General features: G+C 39.5%; 2 protein-coding genes across 3 annotated transcripts in view; both read left to right on the forward strand.

Annotated features, from left to right (window-relative positions):
• The first annotated feature begins 343 nt into the window (after positions 1-343).
• On the forward strand, positions 344-6730 carry LOC130596675 (radial spoke head protein 4 homolog A-like). The gene is made up of 6 exons (XM_057404536.1): positions 344-591; positions 1093-1324; positions 2965-3708; positions 4787-4928; positions 5730-5847; positions 6481-6730. Exons 1-6 carry the CDS (start codon positions 404-406, stop codon positions 6728-6730), a joined length of 1674 nt encoding a protein of 557 aa, XP_057260519.1. The 5' UTR covers positions 344-403.
• Positions 6731-7191: 461 nt separating this feature from the next.
• The window catches only part of CENPE (centromere protein E), a 36311-nt gene continuing 24579 nt past the window's right edge, over positions 7192-18923 (forward strand). For both annotated transcript variants that reach the window (XM_057404602.1, XM_057404603.1), the window contains exons 1-14: positions 7192-7295; positions 7595-7686; positions 8838-8927; positions 9007-9125; positions 11429-11548; positions 12459-12540; positions 12735-12802; positions 12881-12952; positions 14560-14611; positions 15113-15200; positions 15379-15505; positions 16183-16302; positions 17612-17770; positions 18120-18264. In XM_057404602.1, the coding sequence (XP_057260585.1) occupies positions 7240-7295; positions 7595-7686; positions 8838-8927; positions 9007-9125; positions 11429-11548; positions 12459-12540; positions 12735-12802; positions 12881-12952; positions 14560-14611; positions 15113-15200; positions 15379-15505; positions 16183-16302; positions 17612-17770; positions 18120-18264 (1390 nt within the window). In that variant the 5' untranslated portion in view covers positions 7192-7239. The remainder of the gene's footprint in view (positions 7296-7594; positions 7687-8837; positions 8928-9006; positions 9126-11428; positions 11549-12458; positions 12541-12734; positions 12803-12880; positions 12953-14559; positions 14612-15112; positions 15201-15378; positions 15506-16182; positions 16303-17611; positions 17771-18119; positions 18265-18923) is intronic.

Genomic DNA, 18923 nt, shown 5'->3' on the forward strand with positions numbered 1-18923 from the left:
GGGCAGGTGCTCACAGCGACAGGCCCTGCGGGGAGCCTCTGGCCTCCCGCCCGGCGCTGGGGAAAGCTGCGTCGGTGGCCCCCCTCAGAAATACGCTCGTTCGTCCGCCAGCTGCTGTGCCTCAGCGTGCGGCGACAAAAAGAGCGCACCACCGGGCCTATCAGCTAAGAGTGGAAGACAGGAGGCGCTCCCAACGCACGGAGGAAACTCCCAGCGCCGACGGAAAACTCGGTACCGGACCAACCCATCTGACCGCTTCGCCGGGCGTCCTAAGCAACAGCGGCCGGTTTACCTTAGCGACGCCCCGCCCCGCCGGCAGCACCTGCTGCTGCGCGACGAGCTGGCCGCGGCCGAGGGGCTGTTGCGTGCCCCAGGCTCGGCGCGTACGCTGCTGGGCCAGGCCATGGCCGAGCCTTCGGAGGAGCCCTCGCCGCAGGCTGTCCCGCAGCCACATGAACCAGGTTACGGTCTTTATCAGCCAGGATACAGCCCGTATGATGATCAGATACCCGATCCCACACAGCAAATGCTGGCAATTCAGAATGCAAAAGCCTTTTTACTGAAGAGCAGCACAACATCTGGCCTGAACTTGTAAGTCGGAAAGACAGACTCAACTGAAAGGGGTAGGAAGTAATGAGTGGAGAGAAAAGTAGTGTTGGTAAAAGGGCAAAGGGTTAAGAAGGGGAGGTATAGCAAGGGGTATATATAGAATGGACTATAAATGCTATATATAGAATGGACTATAAATGCAATAATTCCTACTATGTGACACCTCTGTGTATTCAACATCTTTCAGAATCAAAATTCCTAAGAGAATTTGTAGAGTTCAAAGGTTTTGATTAAGAGCAAATTTAAATTCAGCTTCAGCTCCAGAGGCAGGTGCCTTCCAAAAATGGAAGATGGGACTACTCATACTATAGTCAGGCCAGTTTCAAGTCTAATTTCCCATAATGCTCCATGTTCCCCTTTCATCTGACTATTCCAACAATTTCCCCAAAGCTCCAGGTGATTAGCTTCTACTTTCAATCTTAAAAATAAAATATTCTAAGACTTCTGTATAGTAGGCTGATAATATTTACATTTATATGACAGATATGATCATCTTGCTAATATGCTAACAAAGATCCTGGATGAACAGCCCACAAATGTAGTAGACATAATTGAGAATATCAGCAGGGATGTGAAGTGGACTCAGTTTCGGAAAAAAATGGACACTCTTCGAGATGAACATGAGATTCTTCCAACATTTGAAGCTGCAGAAAAGCGTAAAGCTTTGTTCCTCAAGGCAAATGGAGGAGAAGAAGAAATAGAAGAAGAGGAGATAGTGAGTTATTATCACAGAAAAATACATACCATATATACCAGGGAATGGATGGGAGGATGGTGGGAAGGGAAAGGAGGAAGGGAGGGAGTTGTGTTCTCCTTTGTAGTCTTGCCTCTCACAATCGTATACATAATTGCAACCACAGTACCATGTACCCTCCTCACAGCTGAGTTGGTCCCATGTCTAAGTGTGAAGAAGAAAACCCATCTGGCTACTTAGTTGGGTCTTTTTCCTATAGTAAGTCTAATACCCTGAACCTTTAAAACCACAGATGTTTGAGAGAGGATGAACAGAAAGTAAAGCTTAAAATATCTCCCACATGCCAGTTCAGCATGGAATATTGCATCTAACTTCCTTACCTAAAGTGACCATAATTCTGGTACTCCAGTTTGAGAATATTGTGCACAGCTGCTACTGTAAAATAGAGAATGGAGGATTTTGTGATCCTTCCAGCTCCAGCTGTGATTCCAGTCTGTCCTTCTCCAAATAAAAAAAAAAAAAAAATAATATGGTTATAATGAAGAACTACTAGAATTGAAAAGCCACTTCTTACAACAGGGGATTTTTCAGTATGCAGTTGCTTATATGCAGAAGCATTTGTATACAATAAAAAAAATAAATTCTTCAAAAAAAAAAAACAAGGGAAACTAAATCAACTAAATGTTGATTTTCACATGAAGTTACCAGTATATATTCAAATGAACTGCCATTGCAGAATATAAATATTAACAACAGCAGAGCAGTCTTTCATCTTTTCTGTAGCCTATTACTTATTACAGTAAGCTTATGCAATGGTAAAAATGGAACATGTAGGGCATTTCAGAGAGGAATTTTGAATTTTTCATACTCTGGTCTATCTTGCTTTGGTGTAAGAAACCTGGAAGGGCTGAAGAAATTCCATACGAAGCTAACTTCACTTCTTCCAAATTTGAAGACTTCTACTTGTTCTAGTTGTTCTAGTGAACAACTTCTACTATCTTTGTGTGATACAATCACCTACCCACATGAAATGAGAGAAGAGTGAGAAAGTGAATGGAAATAATGAAATCATTATTGGCCTAGTTTTGCTTCTACTGAAGACAGCTGGAGTCTCATAATGGGCCTTAGTAAGAGCGAGCAGAGGCCAGTATTTTAAAAAATGAAAACCGTATGTCAAGGTTTTCAAAAGAACAACATTCACTCCAGAGAAATATTGCTCATCTGGTGTCTAAATATATAAAATATGTATTATATTTTCCCCAAATGAATCTGCGACAAACACAAGGAAAAACAGTAACACCGTTTGCAGGCATCAAGGCCTCTTTACATAGCTGACATGCTGCAGCACTGAGGTCCCTTGCAGATCCTGTGTAAGAATTCTTACTTTCCTTATTTTGCAGCAATTAGAATTTGAAATTTTAAATCTTGTATTCTAAAAGCTGAAGCTCATCTGTGTTCTCTTTTTTACCTTTAAAACAGCATTTCAGGTTGTTTTTTTAAAATTATAGTGGAAGATGTAGTGAATGAATGTCTGTGAAGCACCTTGAGAGAGTAAGTGGCACTACAGGAAAGTGAAGGGTACATTCAGTGGATAAACCGTTGATTTTTCAAATAGATAATTACACTATTCTTCAGCTCTAACTCCATATCTTCTTTCCCAGGGAGAGACCAGTCTACCTAACGTGATGGAAACAGCCTTTTATTTTGAACAGGCTGGAATAGGCTTGAGCAAAGATGAATCCTATCACATATTCCTTGCCCTTAAAAAACTAACTAGTGTTCAGCCAGTGCCCCAGACCTGTCGCTTCTGGGGCAAAATTTTGGGTCTGGAGATGAACTATATTATAGCTGAAGTACAGTACGGTGAGGGGGCAGAAGAGGAGGAAACAGAAGAGGAAGAAGCTATTGAGGAAGAAGGGAAAGGTATGACTGAGTTCAAAGATGAAGAAGAGGAAAAAGATGAACCACCAAAGTCCACGTATAAGCCCCCACCTACCATCCCAAAAGAAGAAAGTGGAACTGGGGCTAATAAATATGTCTACTTTGTCTGTAATGAGCCAGGCAATCCCTGGGTGAAGTTGCCTCCAGTGACACCAGCCCAGATTGTCTGTGCCAGGAAAATCAAGAAGTTCTTCACTGGTAGGCTGGATGCTCCCATTGTGAGCTTTCCTCCTTTCCCTGGAAATGAGGCCAATTACCTGCGTGCACAGATAGCTCGGATCTCAGCAGGAACCCAGATCTCTCCAATTGGATTTTACCACTTTTCAGAGGAGGAAGGAGACGAAGAGGAAGAAGGAGGAAGAGATACATATGAAGAAAACCCTGATTATCAGCCTATTCCTGTGGCTGAAATGGTGGATTCTCTCTCCAGCTGGGTACACCATGTACAGAGTATTTTAACACAGGTATGTTCAGGAATAGCTCATTCACACTGTGGTGCTCATAGGGTTTCAGAATGTAAACACACTCCTCACCTGCACATTTGAACTATTCACCAGAAATGGTATTGGCCTAAAATATTTTTTTAAAGAAAATACCTTTGATGTAGTATATAACATGTTGCACATATTTACATTTAGCATATATTTTTATGTATATATACTTAGGAACCTTCTAGGTGTGTTCTTGAGATCAGAACCTACCTTTAGATAAGAGTATGGAATTAAGCCTTGATAGATAACGATAATTTCTGGTGATCTATATTAGGTTTTCTCTTTTGAAGTCTTTACTTGACAAAAATGTTTTAAATTCTTTTTTCTTGGGTAGGATGCTTAAACGCAGGTAGTTTATGATTGTATGCTAAATGAAACTTATTTGATGTTTTCTTTTGGTTTATTTTTCATTGCTTACTTTCTGCTGTGAAACATGCAAATGCAAAAGCTTAAAAGCTTGTTGATACCAGGCTGGAAAGAGGTATCACTAATTTGATTACCATTGCTAGGTAAATTGCTGGCCAGTCTACCAATTCAAGAATGCTAGTGTGAAATAACAGCAAATAGTAGGAAAGAAGGTTTAAAATTATTACCAGAAAAACAGTAGTTGTAAAAGAAAAAGAAATGCATGCATTAGAATCTTAAGATAATATTTTGTTATGTTCCTCTGACTGGTAGCTAGATAACAAGGCAAAAAAAAGTGTCAAAGTCCTTAAGTTAAGCCTCTTAGTTTGCAATAACTGGTAATGTAGAAGGATATAAACCCAATGGGCAAGAAACTGAAGATTACAAAATAGCAAAAACTGATGACAGGTATAAGGTCATTCTGGAATAGTGAACATGAGTGAGGGAGGAATGAGGGATATAGGGAACACTCTGCCAAGAGGATACATATTCTGCTAACAATATACCAGTGTTAGAATATATATATTTCTTTTCTTCTCCCCCTCCCTTAACTATGAGTGCCTGTGTCTGAGCCAATTGTTTTAACTGGCTTGCATTCTTTGAGTGATTGATATATGTATTTATTATTTTTCCATATCAATTATAGGGTCGCTGTGTTTGGCTTAATCCTTTTCAAAAATCAGAGGAAGAAGAAGTAGGAGAAGAAGAGGAGGAGAAAGCAGACGAGCCAGATGACGTACAGCAAGAAATAGGACCACCTCTTCTCACTCCACTCTCTGAAGATGAAGGTATTCTTCATGGAATATGAAGTTTGTGATGGAGAGCCATTAGGAATGTTGTCATTTAGGTAGTAAATATTTGAAGTTACAGGACTGACGCTTCATGGAGAAATACAGTTTGCCCCTGGAGGGTAAGCACATTCTCTTACAAAATTGATTAAAAGCAAAATGGCTATCAGTATTGACATTAGAACTGAGACATTTGGGTTTACTAGTTAACAATCTGGTTGTGAATAAAGGGAACAAGTACTCCAGACTTGCCAAGCTACTGTGAGTTCAAGACAGCTCACTACATTGAATACATTCAGCTCTTTTTCCATCATCTTTTTAGGCGAAAAAGTGTGTGTGCATGTGTAAATAAATAAATATATATGTACACGTGTGTAGATACACAAATAAGAATTTAGATCCTGTAGCATATTACTGCAGCAAATCATGGAAATATGGAAACCTGTGTATTAGATTACACCACCAGTAAATTATTTTCTTATTCTCCATTTGTCGATCAAGGTGTAATATAATTTATCCGTAAGTTATGAAAAAGTCGTTGACAAAAGACTGCTACTGAATTTCAGAAGCATGATCTTTTCTATACGTTGGTCTATTACCATTCCTGTGCTACCTACCCATACATTCAAACAGCCTGTTTCTATGCAGCGCCTACATTTATTGTTTCAGACTTCCAGCTCTTCTAACATGCAACTTAATATAACCATTGCTTGAATTCTGTGGAAGTCTTGTAGCTCAGTCTTAAATATTTCGTAGAGGCATCAATTTATTCATAGACTGTGTGTGTTTGGCTGCCTCCAGGAATTCAAAACATCCCTGCTTGGACAGGTCAGACTTCTACAGACCTGATCCCAGAATACGCTGTTGCAGTCCTCCAGTCTAACCGATGGCCTGGAGCATATGCCTTTGCATCTGGCAGGTGAGTAGCTACTTGATATGGTCACAACACAGACTGTATATGCTAAACATAGACACCGGTCTAATGAAGCCAAAGCTGCTGTATTATTAATTCATTGACTGAATTCTAAGTATTCCAGAGACTGGTGGGGAAGGCAACTTGTGAATATGTATTTAAGACTGAACTGAGTAATTGTTGGAAAGGCTAGGATGAAGTTAATGGATGTAAGTGTCCCGCCAGTATTTGGGCACAGCCCTTGATTCAAAACATTATACTTGAGTCTCTGGTACTTTTTATAAAAACAGCTACATTCTGTGGTTGTAATATTTACTTGTGGTGCAGTCATGACCTCCACATGCTTTTAAATGGGTGCTGGATTTGGTGTCAGGAACACTGCTATGTTACCAATGTGGAGTTGTGCAGTACAGCAAAGTGATATACAGCCTTCACCATTTTAGCATTTATAGAGATTTTTAAGTGAAAGATGTATTAATCAACAGTCACAGCAGTTAAAAAGAGGTGCTGTCTTTTAAACACTCCTGTTACAGAATAGCTGCACCAGGGTGACTTTTTGCAGAGCATGGAAGCCTGATAATACCTCCACAGATGTTCTGTCAGGGGTAGAATGCCTGACCTTTAACTTTTCTTTCTCAGGAAATTCGATAACATCTACTTTGGCTGGGGTCACAAATACAGCCCAGAGAACCACAATCCTACCCTGCCGCCACCAGTGCAAGCAGAATACTTCAGTGGGCCAGATATCACGGAGACAAGTGACCCCACCCTGGAAGAGGAACTGGCTTTCAAGGCTGCACAGGAAGCAGCCTTATCGGCAGCTGAGGAAGAGGAGGAAGAAGCAGCTGAGGACGATGAAGAGGATGACGAGGATGATTATGATACGTGAGGGAAACATACGGTTTAACAGTTTAAACACGAATAGTAATTTCATAAATTAGTCATTAATTAGTTGATGCTAAAAGACATGCAGCATGTTCTGTATTCTGGAGGCTCTCCCTTGCAGCCACCTTCCCCTTGATCTTACTTCAACCAAAAAAAAAGAAATAAACTTAATTTCCCAACAGTGTCACACGTGTGAACGCGTATTATTTAAGTTCAGTAAACACCGTATTAATCAACCGGCCGGCACCACGGACCGCCGCACAAACCACTGCCGCCCTGGCCGGCACCACCTCAGGCCGCCCTGCGGGGGGAAGCGTTTCCCCACGCCCTCCCTCAGAAGCTGTTGGCTGTGGTACGCTCCGCGGTTGCGTCTGTCCCGCACGGACCAATAGGAAGCGGCTGCAATAGAGGTTTAAACTCTGTTTGGCGGTTAAGTCACTTCATTACTTCACTGAGCGTTGGCGGCCGGGAGAGGAGTTGTTGCTTCCCTGTCGCTCCACAGAGGTCCTGGCGATGGCGGACGAGGGAGCTGTGACGGTCTGTGTGCGTGTGCGGCCGCTTATCGCCAGGTGAGGCCTTGTCCGAGCGGTAGTGTCGCACCTGATCCCCGGCCTGAGGGGAGGCTGTAGTGCTGCGCGCGGCTTCCATGTCCCTCGGGTTCTCCCCCCGCGTTGCTGCCCCTTCCTCCCCTTCAGCAGGTCTCCCGGGAGTGCCGCTGCAGCCTTGCGAAGAGAGGAGGTGGGGGCGAAGTGTGGTGTCTGTCCCCGAGAAAGGGAAACCCCGAGCAAACAGGGCTGTCGGAGCTTTGAGTGGGCGGTGATCCCTGAGGAGCAGAGCCCTCAGGTAACGGATTATTTCTTTGGTTTAGGGAAAATGCCTTAGAAGATAAAGTGTCACTCCACTGGAAAAGTGAAAATAATACTATTTCAGAAGTGAATGGGACAAAAGTATTCAGTTACGGTAAGAATATGAGAGCAGTTACTTTGATGTTTACATGGACTTGTTACCGTGCTACTTGAATGTATTAACAAAGTTTAATGATGCTGGCTTTTTGCAATGGCCATCAACTTTTTTTTTTTTACTTCGCAATTTTAAAGAAGTGCCATCTGGGCAAGTAGGATTTCTGGTTTTGTCAGTACCAGGAACATGCTTTTAAAGGCACTTTCCTGATGAATATGACCTTCTCTATCCTGGTTCATGGTGTAGAGTGGCTTTGGAACACATGAGCTGTATTCTTTTCATATGAATCCCAGTTACAAATGGACTAGACTAGGGCTAGTCCAGAGCATTTAGGGAGAAAGACATTTGGGACCCCAACATGTAAAAGTGTGTAGTGTGGATGCTAGATTGCCATAACTGCCTCACTTTGAGTCTCTACCTACTGATCCACTCTACCCTTCATCAGGGACTGTAGTGACAGGACAAGGGGTAATGGGTTTAAACTTCAACAGGGGAAGTTCAGGTTAGATATAAGGAAGAAACTCTTTACTGTGAGGGTGGTGAGGCACTGGTACAGGTTGCCCAAAGCAGTGGTAAATGCTCCATCCCTGGTGGTGTTCAAGGCCAGGCTGGACAGAGCCTTGGGTGACGGGGTCTAGTATGAAGCATCACTGCCTGTGTTGGGGGGATTGGAACGACCTTAACATGATCATAACATGACCTTAAGGTCCTTTCCAACCCAAACCATTCTATGAATGTAGCCACTGCAAGGATTTTTGCCAAAATACAGTTATAATAAAATCATGCTCCAGGCTAGGAGTTTAACAATTAGCCTGTCTTGTCAGGCTTACAGTTCTCTTAGTTAAACTAGCCGTAACATTTTTTTAGGATTAAATGGGATGGCTATTTAACTGTGTCCGTCATTTTTAAGTTGTTTTTTTTTTGACTTGCCTGTTCATCATAACTTTTTTGGATCCAAGTTTAATATCTTTTTAAGGAAAAAAAGCCTACACTAGAAGCATTATACTTTTTGTTTGAGTTCTCCTATAAACAGTCAGATGCCTATTTATTGAATCTCAAGTCAGCAATACTAAGTAAGATGGCAGCTTGGTTTTGACTTGCAGCACAATGTATTCATATGCTTGATTTTTTTTGTTGTTGTTTTTGTTAAGATCGTGTGTTTCACTCAAGTGACAGCACTGAGAAGTTATATGAAGGTGTAGCTGTTCCAATTATACAGTCAGCTGTGCAAGGGTATAATGGTAAGTTTTAAAACTGTGTTCAATTTCTGTTTTTAATATATTTCATGGTTAATCAGTTAAATTTAATCATCTGTTCTAGGCACAATTTTTGCTTATGGACAGACAGCTTCAGGAAAGACATACACAATGATGGGAAATGAAGATTCTGTAGGCATTATCCCTAAGGCAGTTCGACATGTTTTCAAAGTTATCTGTGAGGTGAGTAATTCCATTACATTGAAGTGGCTGAAAGGACTAGTAATATTTGTAATGGTTATGTGAAAGTTAATTTTAGTAGCAAGGAGCTTGTGAAGGATATGGATTTACATTGGCCTGTATGTTGCAGTTGCTTTGCTAGCCTGGCAAAGATGAGTAGTTAAAAAAAAAAAAAGGCTAATGGGACTCTCTTAGTTGGAATCAAATCAGAACAAAACTGAGCTGGGTTGTTAAACTTGTAAATACACTAAACTATACTGTAAGTCTAAATAGATGCTCACCTGTTAATATGGTAGACAAGGTAATGTGACTCTTTATTTAGTCTGCTATTTTAAAACTTACAAAAATTAACAATATTAAAGACTTCCAGTGGGAAGAATATGGCACTAAATTTACTTATACCATAAAATCATAGCATGGTTTGGGTTGGAAAGGACCTTAAGATCATCTAGTTCCAACCCCCCCTGCCATGGGCAGGGACACCACACACTAAACCATGCCACCCAAGGCTTCATCCAAGCTGGCTTCGAACACTGCCAGGGATGGAGCATTCACAACCTCCCTGGGCAACCCAGTCCAGTGCCTCACTACCCTAACAGTAAAGAATTTCTTCCTTATAGCCAGTCTAAACTTCCCATGTTTAAGTTTTAACCCATTACCCCTTGTCCTGTCACTACAGTCCCTGATGAAGAGTCCCTCCCAGCATCCCTATAGGCCCCCTTCAGATACTGAAAGGCTGCTATGAGGTCTCCATGCAGCCTTCTCTTCTCCAGGCTGCACAGCCCCAACTGTGGTGCTAGCTGCAGTATTTCTAAAGGTTCTCCAATTAGGGTTTTCCAGGAAAAGAGGTCACACAGGCTAAAACACCGTCTCCACCACTGAGGTCCACCTTCTGGATGGGGAATTTCTATTCATGCACGTTTTAAATTGCTGTTACTTCACTTACCCTCCTTTGCAGTGGGCTGTGTGCTCCAACATGGCTCTGTCAGCTTTCAGACGCTGCCACAGGAGGCGATTTCCCTCCATTTTATCATTCAGTTTCTTTTTTTTTTTTCATTTTATCCTTCAGTTTCATTTTTTTATCATATCAGGTTTTCAAAAGAATGATAGGCTAGTTGCTCAATGCTAATAGGAAGCAAGTAGAAGGTATAAGAACAAAACATCACCTGCAGAGCACTTGTTATCGGTTGAATGAAACAGTCATTCCTCCTTTAAGGAGGTGCAGAGAGTACTTTGTGGGGGTGGGGGGTTGTCTATAAAACTAACTAAAGGCAAGAAAACTTTCCATGATGGTGTAGTCCTGAAGCCTGTTGTGCAGCCCCAGTATGCTCTAGCAGGGAGGCAGGGGAAGAAGCAGCAGCAAAGGAAATATGAGCAAGCAGAAAGAGAAGATGTCATGGTTTAAGCCCAGCCCTGCACAACCATGCAGCTGCCTGCTTACTCCCCACCTTCCTGCACTCTCCTGGACAGATGGGGAGGAGAATTGAAGGAATGTAAATCTTATGGGTTGAGATAAGAACAGTCCAGTAACTAAAGTATAATACAAAACCACTATTACCACTAATAATAATAAGGGAAATAACAAGGGGAGAGAATATAAACCTAAAAAGGGAAGGAAAATATCCAACAATAAACACAAGTGATGCACAATGCAATTGCTCACCACCCACTGACCGATAACCAGCCTGACGAGAGCAGTAATCTGCCCTTCCTGGTGACTCCCCCCAGTTTATATACTGGTCATGATGTGCTGTGGTATGGAATACACCTTTGGTTTGTTTGGGTCAGGTGTCCTGTCTCTGCTCCCTCCTGTCTTCTTGTGCCCCTCCTCACTGGCATAGCATGAGAGTCTGAAAAGTCCTTGATCAGGGTAAGCATTACTTAACGCACCAGTGTTCTAGCTGTTGCTATCAGCATTGTTTTCGGACTAAAGATGAAACACAGCACTGCACCAGCTACTAAGAAGAAGAAAAGTAACTGTTACAGCTGCACCCAGGACAAAAGACTAGGTATACATAAAGGAATAAGCAGAAGGAAATTAGATATGGAAAGGGCGTTTAAGCAGAACAACTGTCAACCTTCCAGTAGTGCAGTTACTTTTTATAATCCACAAAATGTGATATACCATTTATCCAGCTGGAAAGAGGTGGAATGGAATAAAACTGATTTTGTATTGATAGATGCTAATGTGCATGTGGAATGATATCCAAACATATACCTTCAAGGTAAGAATACTTGCATTAAAAGGTGATTGTTAGTTAGCCTTTTCTTTTTTCTTAATTCTTTATTTTTTCTTTTAACATCAGATTCCAGATAGAGAATTCTTGCTAAGGGTTTCTTACATGGAAATCTACAATGAAACCATTACAGATTTGCTTTGTGATAAAAGGAAAAAGAAGCCTCTGGGAATTCGTGAGGATGTTAGTGTAAGTGCATATAATGTAGTATAAGTATGGTATCTGCTTGGAGTAAAAGTTTTTTTAAAAAAAATACCGTCAGAGGTGTGTAGTTGAAAACTTGTCTGTGTCAGATTGTGTAACTGTTATCTTCAGAATTAGTAGGACACCTGATTTAGTAGAACAACAACAGTGAATTTGGGCTTGCTGTTCTTGGTTTCTCTGTAACTGTCTGCAAAAGTAGACTTAATCCCTTAAGTCTTCTAGCATAGTATATTATAAAATCACAGAATGGTTTAGGTTGGAAAGGACCTTAAGGTCCTCTAGTTCCAACCCCCCTGACATGGACAGTGATGCCTCACACTAGACCCTGTCACCCAAGGCTCTGTCTAACCTGGCCTTGAACACTGCCAGGAATGGAGCATTTACGACTTCTTTGGGCAACCTGTGCCAGTGTCTCACCACCCTCACAGTAAAGAACTTCTTCCTGTAGCAAATTATAAAATCTGGTGGTTTGGAGAGGCAGGGAGTGTTTTGGCTTTGGGGATTTTTAGGTCTTCCAATGTCCTGAATGATCAACACTTTTGGGACTTGGAAGAAGGGAGATTTTTTTTCAGTTGTATAATTATGGCCTTATAACATTTACCAAGGAAACATACTTCTGGGTTCCCTCAGAAAATGACTAGAAGGGTATTTCTCTTGTTTTATGTTTAGGAAACTTTCTAGATCTTTGTTTGATTCTTGTCCTTAAAGGGACTATAGTTTTGATAAAGGTGTAAACTTGCCCTATCCCTTGTGACCAGAGTAAAGACATTCAATTAATAATGCTTCCTTAAAAGGAAGCAAACTGAAATGAACACCATAATAATTGCTGGTAATCTTAAGATATTGAAGTGAGTTTTAGAGTTTGATAGAATTTATTACTGTGTTTTTTCTTAAGAGGAATACATATGTAGAAGATCTCATCGAAGAGGTGGTGGTTGCCCCAGAACAAGTAATGGAATGGATAAGAAAAGGAGAAAGTAAGTTGCTTAGCCACTGTCAGCTGATATCTTAGCAAAGCGTTGATGAACTGGGTATATCTAGAATCATAGGGTATCTCTTTGAGATTATATTCAGAGATCAGTGTTGTCAGATAGTTTCGGAATTGTGGTTTTTGTCTGATATCTCCAGTTTATCAGAATGTAAGCAGAAATATTCTGCTACTTTTTGACAGAAAATCGCCATTACGGAGAAACAAAAATGAATGAACACAGCAGCCGTTCTCACACTATCTTCAGAATGGTAAAAACTGTTTCATTATTAGGAGGGGTGTTAATATTTTTAAAGTGGCTTAAACTTTATTGCACCATCATCTTCTAGATCATCGAAAGCAGAGAACGAAGTGACCTTGCAAATGCGAACTGTGATGGAGCAGTGATGGTATCCCACTTGGTAAGCAGTATTCCAAGAAGTTATTTAATGGGCATTAAGTTATTAAGTAAGCAATTTACCACTGCTGCTTTTTTGAGAAAATAATGCTGCTTTATAATGACATTACAAGTACACTTTGTTGTTAACTTTGAGCAGACATTTCTTAAGTAGAAATCATGGTTTTTATTTGTATAAAGGGAGACTCCTGGGGTGTTACCTAGAGGCTATATTCCCACCAAAGGGAATTGGATATGGGAATAGTTCCTAGACAATTCATGCTGGACAGGGGGATGTTATGCCTTTCCCAGAAGCATAAGGAGCTATTGTTGGGGTGCTCTTGTGTTTTGTTAAATACAGCTCCTGACCACTGACAAGCCCACTGAAAGAACCTGTAAAGTGGGTAACCTTAAAGTTTCTTTTCTCCTCAGACTTAGTGGTTAAAAGAACATGTGGCCTACAGCTGCAATGGCCAGAAGATTAATTTTTTTTTTCAAAAGTAGCCCCACTTAGCACTAATCTCTTTGGTGGATTTGAATCATAAAATTATGCTTTATTACTGATATATGAAATAGCCTAAACTAGGAGGAGTACATTGCTTATCTCTGGAGTGTTTTGGTTTCCGAAGCCTTCTCTATACAGTTTCTTTGATTCTTAGGGAAGCCAAATCATCCGGAGGAATGAAATCAAAATGAAAGCATTTGAGCTTGCTAGAATCTGCATGAGCACTCTTATTTAGCATTGGGAATAGCAGTAAGTCAATCACATGTGTTGTAGAAAGAGCTTTCTGTTCTGGCTTCATGTAGAAAAGCTCTGGGATCTGAATGTAGACACTGCTCATGCAGCATCTCGGCAATTTACTGCCCACTTCGTTTTTTCTCACTGCAGTGCATGGGATCTATTCTTCTTAAACCATGCTCTGCTCTGTCTCTCTTCCAACTGACTTTAGAGTAACCTCTAGTAATAGCAGAGAGAGAGGTTGGATTTTTTTTTTTTTTTTTTGGTCTGTTGCTGTTTGGGAGAGTTAGTATAGGATTTTACCCTTCTGAAACAGAAACTCAATTTAAGTGAGGAGTACATGCTCAGGCAAATCATTATGGGATGGTATAAAGGTCTAGTTGACTTTGAACCAGATTTTGGAGGCGTCTCCTCTGATACTGAATTTCTTCCTTTCCTTATCTCCACAATGACAGGCAAGGAGAGATGTACAGCTGATTCAGGACAGGGTGCTAGATAGTAACTTCTAGTCTCTCTTTCCCATGAAAGATTGGACCAGAGGATCTGTGATTCTATGAAGCTTTCTATGGCTTGAGTTTGTAGTTAACACTTCTGTACTGAGCAACTGTATTTATTTTTTTTGTCACTGAGAGGGGGGGAAATTGCACTGCAAGATTGGAAAACTGTCAGGTATAATAGAGTTCATGCAAACTCATTCCATGTCTTTACGTACCTTGAAAGTACTGGTTGGTATGTGTTTAGTAGTTATGGATTGCTTCCAGTAATGACAGGCCTCTTGCTTTTTTCTAAGTGTAACTTCAGTTTTTGAAATTCTTAACCAAGATTTACAGTTAAGAGGATCTAAAACTAAATTGCCTCAGAATTAACCTGTGAAATACTTATTGAATTTGCAGAATTTGGTAGATCTGGCAGGCAGTGAAAGAGCTAGTCAAACAGGATCTGAAGGTGAGTGTTAAATGAGGCTCTTCTGAAGACTTCTTCTGTTTACCCTTGTGAGCTTGACTGTTAACAGTGACAGCATAAAGCTGCACAGAAATGCATTTATCAGAAGAAAGTGGTCAGAGAGAAAACAAGTTAATATTCTCTTACAAGAAATAATTAACCCCAAAGTTATATCTAAGGCTGGTTTGTTATACTTACACATGTTAATACAGGCATTTGCAAAACTTAAACAGGAAACAAAATTAAAGTTCTTATGGCCCCAGCTACTTACTACACAAAAAGTATTAACATTTGGGAAAGATTGCTGTCTTATTTTGATGCATTTCAGCTATTATAAAGGATTTGATACTGGCTGCTTTTGGGCCATAGTGCATTGTGGCACTTGAGATTTAGCACTTGGATAACCCTTTTAAGTGTAACAGCACAAAAGCTTGACAGGTTTAAAATGTATCTTTATCTTTTAAATTAATAAAGTATTAAAAAAAAATGCTGTGTGATACCCAGGTGTCCGACTGAAAGAAGGCTGCAATATAAACCGGAGCTTGTTCATTCTGGGCCAAGTTATCAAAAAACTTTGTGATGACCCTTCTGGGTAAGCACTTGTGTTTGTATACCTGTTTTAATATAAGTCGCTAATGAAATGAGAAATTAAAATCCTTTATGTGTAATCCTGGTTTATGCAGGTAATTATTTCAAATAACCCATTACCTCTAGCAAAGATAATTACTGTTTCTTTCTATGCAAAAGTATTTTTTTTTCTCTTTCATCAGCTTCATAAACTACAGAGACAGCAAGCTGACTCGAATTCTGCAGAACTCCCTTGGAGGAAATGCGAAGACGGTCATTATTTGTACAATTACTCCTGTTTCTTTTGATGAAACTCTCAGTACTCTTCAGGTAAAACTTATCACCTCTAGCGTTATTCAGACTTGAGGCTTCATTGTAGACAGGTTGAACAGGTGGAAGATCTAATTTGCTGGATTGTGGTCACTTGAATCTTGTAAATGTCCCCTGTGGACTTGGAACTTGAAATGTTTGTTTTGTGTACAGCATCTTTTCCTTGTTGTCATCCTGTGCGAGGTTGTCTAACTAGAGCTTTCTGGCAGTTGGTATCTCTTCCTGTCAAGAAATAACCTGTTTTCTCATTCACCTTTTCCAAACACAGTTAGAATTGCAAGTCTGTGCTAACACAAGATGTTAGGCAGATCCTACAGGAAAGGACCTATACAATTACCTACAGTAATTGACCTATTAATGAATCCTTTAGATAGGATTGTCTTTTTTATGATCTTTTGAGCTTTTTATTAGATAAAAAACTTTGTATATTTTTGCTGAAGTGTTAGGCTTCACTTTTTAGGTATTAATGTCAAGCAAAGGTTACTTTTTTTTCAAAGCTTAGAATAAATGATAAAAGGAAATGTAAATATTTAATATTATATCCATTAATATAAGTGTCCTTTTTTAGATGTTTCTCTTTATTAGAGAAACTGTCCCCTTAATTCTATTGGGAAATGTGAGACAGAGTAAGTCTGATATATTTGTTCTTTTAACTATTGTCCATAATATCCCTCCAGTTTGCCAATACGGCCAAAAGAATGAAGAATACTCCCAAAGTCAATGAAGTGCTTAACGATGATGCCCTCCTGAAGAGATATCGCAAAGAAATTCTGGATTTGAAAAAGCAGCTGGAAGAAGTATGCAATAAACATATTAATCTATCCTTAGTACTGATAGCTATTTTGAAACATTCTATTTTAAAACTAAACCAGTTAAATTTGGACTGATAGGTAAACTCTTTTGAGTTGTATCTGCCATTTCAATTCAGAGAATAGAAACTGAAAAGACAATGTGAAGTTTAGAACAACTGATGATGAGAGTCAATATATCTGTGTGAAAGCTAACACTGAATGAGAACTAATTAAATCGCTTGCTTTCTGTAGGTTATGTTTAAGAAACAGAAGTGTTGTGCCTTATAGCACACTTTAGTATTGCCACAGATCAAAAGGAATAATTAATTGCAATATAAGAAGTTACTGTATGTCAGTTAAAGATTCCAACTTAATTTGTATTTTTCCCCTGTTACTGATGTTTAGCTTCAGTTTGAGTTGCAGGATGTTGCAACTGTGTAACACCATGGGCAAAACAGATGTCATGCATAGACATGACTATTATTAATAAAATCGGCAATAGTAACTTCCCACCAAACAGTGCTTTCATGTGGTCATCTTTTGCAAAAATCTGTGTAGTTGAAGAGCAGTCTTGCAAATATTGTTAGAGCATAGATCATAAAAGATGAAGGAAAATCACAATCCTGAATGTACTGGTTTGGTGAATTAAATTGTCAAAATATTATTACAAATTATCATATAACTACAGATTTAAAAATAGCCGTAGAAAAAGGTTAAGGAAAAATAACTTGCCTCTTATACCAGAAATGAGTTCTTAAAAATAAGCTTGCATCTGGAAGTGTTTACTGTCTTCTGTACTTGGGATATTCTCCTCATTACCTACTATATCGGAAGAGTTTGGGAAATCCCATGTGACCTTTGAATTACCCTATTGCAAGCTTAAAATAAAAATAACCTAGCTACTGTAATGTAGTTCCTTTACAACAGAATAGACTTTCAGTATTTCAAATTTTAAGACAACACATGCATTAGAGTAGTTTACTGTTATTTGACAATTGAATGGTAGTCCTCTAGGCTTCTGGCCCTATGAGAAGGTCATCTTAAGCAATGTTGCACTTGAAAGAATTGGGTTTGGTTTTTTTGTTGTTTTTTTTTTAGCTTAGAAAATCTGAGGCTGTATTGTTTTGTGAAGTTTGACCTCTTTAAATACTAAGTCTACAGGTAAATTGTAGTCTAATCAGTTTCATAGTTAAAAACAGCTCTTCCAGACTTAAAAGAATGTGTGTAGTTGTGTTTAAGTGTTAGTAATTGTGTATCTGTAGGTGTACTTTTGGCTCTTAAGATGATAGTTTGATTAATAGTCTTTTTATGGAAGGTGTCTTCGAAGACTCAAATTCATGCAATGGAAAAAGACCAATTGGCCCAGCTGTTGGAAGAAAAAAATTCTCTTCAAAAAGTACAGGAAGATAGGATAAGAAACTTAACTGAGATGCTGGTGACTTCTGCCTCCTTTTCCTCAAAAGAAAATACCAAAGTAAGCACCTGTTCTAGATTTATTTAACTGAAATACTATGCAAAAGGTAACATTAAATACATAGTTGTATCGCCAATGAAGACTAAGTTTGATATTCAATTTTTACATAATTTTCCTTATTTTTAAAGGGGTAACTTAAATGTAACTCCTGAGTGACTGTCAATTCAGTATTGCCTTGCAGTGAACAGACTATAGATTTTTGCTTTCAGTCTGTTCTGCTGTAGTTTAATTCTTAAGAAACTGCGAAACACAATCTAGTTAGCTGCTGATATTGTTATAGAACTAGGCTGATGCAACATCTGTTCTCTAAATGCCTTGTATCACTTTTCTGTAAATACTTTTTTTAAAGGCCAAGAGAAAGAGAAGAGTTACTTGGGCTCCTGGTAAAATAAACCAGGCAAATGTGAGCTATTTTGAAGACTTTGAAAAAACAAGGCTAAGTGAAACCAAAAAAATTAAAAGGTCTCTGACATCACTACCAGACATGGAGGACTGTAAGTATCTTCAGGAAAAAATAAGGAAACTTTGCAAAGCAGCTTTGAAGTGAGAAATAATACCTTTTTAATAAATGAGTTAAAAAGCAGATTTGTATTATTAGCAACCTACAGCTGCATTTAGTTGCCATTATACTGCTGAAGTTGTTTTGTGAACCCAGTTTTAAGAGTTACGTTTAGCCCATAAGGAAACGTGTCTGCCAACAAAGAACACTGCCTAAAAGGGAGCTGGTTTTAGTGTAACAATACTGGTAGTTCTTGCCTGGGATTAATTGGGAACTTGAGTCTTGCTATCCCAGATGAAATAATTCCCAAAGGGAGTAAGTCTGATAGCACCCACTCCCCCTTCTGGATATTGAGCTTTTTTTATTTTCTTAAAACTGAGAGTAACAGATGTGAGGTAAAAGACAGCATCTACAAATATTTCTGCCATGCAGTAGTCAAAGTTGTTCTTTAACACAGACCGTCCATCCAAACCACACCCTCTCCCCAGGAGAGGGTTTTTCTGTATGTAGGGGTGGTGCTTTTTAAGCCTTGCGGGATACTGTTGAGTGGTTCTTTCCTTGATAACTAAATATTTTCTCTAGTCTGTAATTAAGTAGATATGCTGCATTTGGTTTAGTACTCATTAACTTGTTTTAAAGTGGTAATCGTAAGTA

The sequence above is a fragment of the Pezoporus wallicus genome, unplaced genomic scaffold, assembly GCF_028554395.1.
Source record: "Pezoporus wallicus isolate ANWC-B61680 ecotype Strahan unplaced genomic scaffold, APGP_CSIRO_Pwel_v1 contig_1583, whole genome shotgun sequence".
Classification (NCBI taxonomy): domain Eukaryota; kingdom Metazoa; phylum Chordata; class Aves; order Psittaciformes; family Psittacidae; genus Pezoporus; species Pezoporus wallicus.

Coding starts and splice junctions, on each gene's coding strand:
- LOC130596675 (XM_057404536.1), top strand. CDS start 404: ATGGCCGAGCCTTCGGAGGAGCCCTCGCCGCAGGCTGTCCCGCAGCCA. Junction 3,709..4,786: donor TACAGAGTATTTTAACACAG/GTATGTTCAGGA, acceptor TATCAATTATAG/GGTCGCTGTGTTTGGCTTAA. Junction 4,929..5,729: donor TCCACTCTCTGAAGATGAAG/GTATTCTTCATG, acceptor GGCTGCCTCCAG/GAATTCAAAACATCCCTGCT.